General features: G+C 64.5%; 1 protein-coding gene across 1 annotated transcript in view; it reads left to right on the forward strand.

The window, feature by feature from the left end:
- Nucleotides 1-5,149, forward strand: part of MNEG_9591 (phosphatidylinositol glycan, class A) — a gene marked incomplete at both ends in the record, with an annotated part of 6,573 nt that extends 1,424 nt beyond the window's left edge. The window contains 10 exons of the mRNA XM_014041938.1: nt 178-257; nt 467-558; nt 869-930; nt 1,099-1,153; nt 2,958-3,125; nt 3,267-3,353; nt 3,579-3,758; nt 3,997-4,177; nt 4,605-4,934; nt 5,127-5,149. Of these exons, the coding sequence (XP_013897392.1) occupies nt 178-257; nt 467-558; nt 869-930; nt 1,099-1,153; nt 2,958-3,125; nt 3,267-3,353; nt 3,579-3,758; nt 3,997-4,177; nt 4,605-4,934; nt 5,127-5,149 (1,258 nt within the window). The remainder of the gene's footprint in view (nt 1-177; nt 258-466; nt 559-868; nt 931-1,098; nt 1,154-2,957; nt 3,126-3,266; nt 3,354-3,578; nt 3,759-3,996; nt 4,178-4,604; nt 4,935-5,126) is intronic.
- Nucleotides 5,150-5,419: the final 270 nt, after the last annotated feature.

Genomic DNA, 5,419 nt, shown 5'->3' on the forward strand with positions numbered 1-5,419 from the left:
GGGGGGGAGCTGGTGTGTGGGTGCGTGCGCTGAGAATTGGACGGAGGCGAGCGAAGCAGGCGCTGTGGCAGCACCCCGACTGGCGGGCGGGTCGGAGGCGCCGGCAGCACTCCTCGCCTTGACGAGTCAATTCACGCCAACTGACGCGGTCACCCACATTTCGACGATTTGCTGCAGGGCGCTGGCCCTCAAGCAGATTTCGAACCGTGACGTGCCGCGGGTCGTGCTCAAGGAGGCCGGCGCCGGCTGCATGATGGGTGCGTGCGGGAGAGAGGGAGCGCCTTGTCGCGCGCAGCAGCCGCAAGGAACGCCACCGCCCGGCAGGGCGCAGTCAGGCGCCTTGCTCTGGTGGCGCCTGGGCAAGATCACCGCGGCAGCGCCTGGGCGCACGCTGTCAGTTGGCGGGCTGTTATTCCGCGCTAATGCTTTCTGCGCTGACGCGGGGGCTTCGGTTGCGCGCGCGCAGGCGCTGTCCTGGGCTTGGCCATCCTGGGGTTCTCCTGCGTGTGGTCGGGCATATCCACTGAGGTTGGCGCCGCGGTCGCCATCGCCCTGCCCGTGAGTTCCATGTTAATGAAGACGTAGGGGCGGCGGCCGGTGGGCGGGGCGATGACGTGCCGCCTTTGGCTGATTCGGCGAGTTGCTGGGCAGGGTCGGATGGCCTGGGCGGCACCAGGGCTGGTGGTCCCACACCGGGGTTGGGAGGCAGCCTGCCTGTCGAAGGACAGACAGCCGGGCCGTTTGTAGCGGGCAAACGCCAGCCGTGCCGCGTTACGGAAATTGCGGCCGCCGCGCCCCATCCTGCAGCCCACCGCTGACGACCCGCCTGCGACCCGCCCCGCGTGCTCTCTGCCCCGCCCCCCATCAGCTCGTGTCCCTCTGGGCTAACGGCCTGGGGGCGTTTTTCACGCTGCTGGCGGACAGGCACGGGTGAGAATCCCCTTCCTTTGCCTTTGGTGCACTGCTCAGCGGGCGCTGCACCTGCCCTCTGGTGCTGCTGGGGTTGCCTCTTGCCCAGCGCGCTTGGGGCCCCACCTCTTGCACTCACCACACTGACACAACCCCAACATGAACCATACACACAACCACACCCGACAGGTTCGACCCCGCGGTGACATCAGTACCGCTGGTGACCACCATCGTAGACAGCACGGTGAGCCACTCACACAACCATCTGCAGGCCGGCCACGCCCGAGGCTTGGCGGCATTGCTTGCCAAACCCGCCAACGGCTGACAAAAGCTGCAGTCAGGGCACGTTGACAGCCGCGAGAGCAGACCTAGACCTAGATAACGTTGCTGCACTGGCAACAAGCCGCCCAATACCCTCGAACATCTATTCTTGCCTTGCGTCATCCCCCTCCGCGTCGCTGCCTCCCCTCCCCGATCCTATTCCAGGGGCTTGTCCTTTACTTTTACACAGCTCAGGTCATTCTGGGTATGACACCTGGGGATGCCATCATGTGATGCGCCCTGCGCCCTGCGCGCTGATGTGGCCTGTGCTCAAGGTCAACAACCCCATCTCCCTGGGCCCCCCGGCTGGCTGCCGGGTGCTCGTTGCCGCCTGTCTTCCTGCGTCCTTCCCTTGCCGCCGACCTTGTATCAACCAACCAGTGCCGCCAAACAACCGCATTTGGACCCAGCACTGCCCCCAACCTGCACCCACGTTTGTGCGTTTTGCATGAAGCCCGCCCTTCTGTTTAGGGGCCACCCCTGCCATGTTCGCCGGGCACCACCCATACGTTTTGTTGTGATGGCGAGCGGGGGCGCCCCAGCTTGACAACGGTTCAGTGTTCTGTGCCGCCGGGATAGCGCAGGGATACGACATCATAGTGCAAGCCTTGCCACCGCCCCTTGCCGGAATAACAATGTGTGTGCGCAAGTGTTGTAGTTTGGTGTAACCATGTTGTCATCAAGTTGGCCTGCTGCATCGCTTTTCAACGCATGATGGGCTTATGGAGGCTGTAGCCTTTGTGTCCACGGGCGGATGAATGTCATGGCTGAGGGCGCACTAGGCAGTCGGATAGCGGCCAGAATTCCCACCATGAGCTGCGACGGCCGTGCGCATTGTGCCAGGCATGCTGGACAGGTTGGCAACATGCGCCTCTCTGCTGCCAGTTGCACCTGATCCCCCAGTTTTGCTGATCGATGCCTCAGCAAAGGGCGGCGCAGTCCTTTGTATGAGAAACAAAGGTGCATGGCACGTCCATGGCACTGATGTGCTCACATGCGCTACCTGTATCTTCAATAGTCTTTGAGCTCGGGGCCGGCTGGCTGTCCTGCCATGGGGCACTGGTACAGTGGTTCAGGGCAGGCTGGCTTGAAGATATGGTTTAGCAGCTGCGCTCCCGGAACTGATCACAGCAATTGTATGTCTGCATTCAGCAGCTGGCCTTGGAAGGGGCTGCGCCCTTCATCCGCTCGGTGACACCGCCTGCACGAGAATCGAGGCCCCACACCCATACCAGCCCTTGCCTCAGACAAGGCCTTGACTGCAGTCGCATCAACCACAAGAGCGGGCTGCAGCTTGCGTGACATTCATGGCTTGTGCCAAATGCAGTCGTCAGGAATTGGCCCGCATCGACGCCAGTGTCACGACCTTCGTACACAGGTGTTGAACGTCTGTCGGACATGACGTATTGTGGACCAGCACCTGCCGTCTGGTCGTTACCGGACCTCCCAATCGCCGCCCTTACTGCAGACTGGAGGTGCCCATCGAGAACTCGCGAAATACCGGTACACCCTGCAGTGTTCCTCTTGGCCTTCTGGCACTGCTTGTTTTCGAAACACACGCAACCATGGCGGTGCTGATCTCGCGCGCGAAATCAGCAGAATATGTTGAATGATGATGGTACAAATTCAATCAGGCTACCACACTCATGGCTCGCTTCTTTCAGCAGGGTATGACTTGATCGCGGCAGCGCGACGCTGCTGCTCGTGCTGGGCGCATGGCGGCGCAGGGCACCAGCGTGATTGGCGTGATCGGCGACACTGCCCCTCCTGGCGCCACCCGCGACGGTCACCGGCACCGTGTGCTGATGGTCAGTGACTTCTTCTATCCAAACTTTGGTGGCGTCGAAAACCACATCTACCAGCTGTCGCAGTGCCTGCTGGCAGCAGGGCACAAGGTGAGCACTTGATAAAGCGGCAGCTGCTCAGGCGTGGCCAAGCCTAGGCAGCCGCTACAGCCGCCAGTTTTCTGATTCCCCAATCAGTGGACGCATTTCCCCTTGGCAACAGCCCGTCGGCCCGCCACGCACAGCCACAAGCACTCGCTGCAAACGCCGGGGCTGCTGCCGCCGCCGCCGGCGCCGCCGCTGCTCACCACGGCTGCAGGTGGTGGTGATGACTCACGCGTATGGCGACTGTCAGGGCGTGCGGTACCTCACAAATGGCCTCAAGGCGAGCGCCACTCATCCCTCACCCACCCTGCATGCGGCGCTCCAATCCCCAGCGCCACCGCGGTCCCGTCCGCAAGTGCCCTTTACAATTCCGCGTACATTTGAGCCGCAACCATTGTATGCTGGCTTTGCAACCACCACCATGGCTTTGAAAGCAGCTGCCGCCCCGCCCGGCCACAGGTTTACTACATTCCGCGGCGCCCCTTCTACGCCCAGAGCACCCTGCCCACAATCGCCGGCAACATGCGGCTGCTGCGTGCCATCTTGGTGCGAGAGGGCATCACCCTGCTCCACGCCCACCAGGCCTTCTCGGCGCTGGGGATAGAGGCGCTGGTGCACGCGCGGACGATGGGGTACAGGGTGCGGCGGGCGCGCGCGAGGGCGCCGTGCGCGTGTGGCTGCGGGTGACTGTGTATTGGAAGCTGCCAGGTTTAAGATGCCTGCCGTGTTTGTCGTGCACGCGCGCGGCTTCAGGCGAATATTCATCGAGGCTTTTTCACGTGCTCATGCTTCCCGGCCCCTCTCCTGACCCCTCATCGCCCACTTTGCCCTACCGCCGCCCCAACCGCCGCTGCAACCGCCACCGACGGCCCCCAAGGCCGTCTTCACTGACCACTCGCTCTTCGGCTTTGCCGACGCGGCCTCCATAGCCACCAACAAGATATTGAAGGCCGCCCTATCGGATGTGAATGCGGTGATCTGCGTGAGCCACACGAGCCGGGAGAACACAGTGCTGCGCGCCTGCCTGCCGCCGGCGCGCGTGAGCGTCATCCCGAACGGTGGGCGGGCCGGGGCGGGGCCGGGGGCGCGGACCGGGCTGGCTGGCAGCGCGGGGGGTCGGGGGCCGAGCCCCTGAAAACGGCGCCGTCTGCTCGGCATCGGGTACGTTCACACCGCGTGCGGCTGGTGATGCTTTGGAGTGGTCTGACCTGCAAACACAACACCATGCTGCCTTTGCATCTGCAGCGGTGGATGCGAGCGATTTCGAGCCGCCGAGCGACGGGGAGGAAGGCCAGGGGGAGCGGCGGCAGGCAGGGCAGGCGCAGGCGCAGCAGAGCCGGCACGGGGTGGGTGGGCGGCGTTCGCAGCAATCACCCCCCGCCGCGGGCAAAGGCACGGGCGGGCAGCGGCAACAGCCCGCCCAACAGGAGCAGCAGCAGACGAACGGCCACACGGTCCTCCGCCGCAGCGCCCGCTTGCGCGCAGCGGCGGGCGCCGCCGCTCCTGCTCAGCGGCAGCCTCGACATCATCACCACCAGCAGCAGCAGGAGGAGCAGCGGCGGCAGCAATCACGGCAACAGGAGCATCAGCAACAGCAGCATCAGCAGCAGCAGCAGCAGCAGCAGCAGCAGAAGCCAACTGCGGACGAGGGTGGGGAGGAGGACAAACTAGAGGAGCAGCCGCGCGACGGGGCCCTGCTGCCGCCGCTGACGGTGGTGGCCCTGAGCCGCCTCGTGTACCGCAAGGGCATCGACCTCCTGGCATTGGTCATCCCAGAGGTCTGCGCCCGGCACCCCAACGTGCAGTTTGTGATAGGTGAGAGGGGGCGGATGGGACAGCGGGCCGAGCCGCCTTTCCCACACCGCGGCGGCGTCTGCCCCACTGCCACCGCGCCTGGCCAATGGCACGGTTCGAAAGGCTTCCCGGTTCCCTTGCGGGCGGCCGCCGGGACAATGATGGTGTTGCTTGAGCAAGTGATTAGACATGCAACTCAATCGACGTTTGCAGTTGCTCAGAGCGGCGGTACGTGAAAGCGGCAGCACGAGACAGCGGCAGCGTATGAAATCACCAGTGACTGCAAGCGGCAGCGTGTGGGCAAGGTCTGGCGGCGGTCCAAGCGCGCCTCGCCGCCCTCTGCCTCGATTGACCAGGTGGCGACGGCCCCAAGCGGCGGCTGCTGGAAGAGGTGGTGCGGCAGGGCGGGCTGGAGGGGCGCGTGACGCTGCTGGGGGCGGTGCCGCACGAGAGGGCGCGAGAGGTCCTCATACGCGGCCAGGTGGGCGGGAGGGGGGTTCCTTGTG

This window comes from Monoraphidium neglectum (genome assembly GCF_000611645.1).
Source record: "Monoraphidium neglectum strain SAG 48.87 unplaced genomic scaffold scaffold01989, whole genome shotgun sequence".
NCBI classification, from domain to species: Eukaryota; Viridiplantae; Chlorophyta; class Chlorophyceae; order Sphaeropleales; family Selenastraceae; genus Monoraphidium; species Monoraphidium neglectum.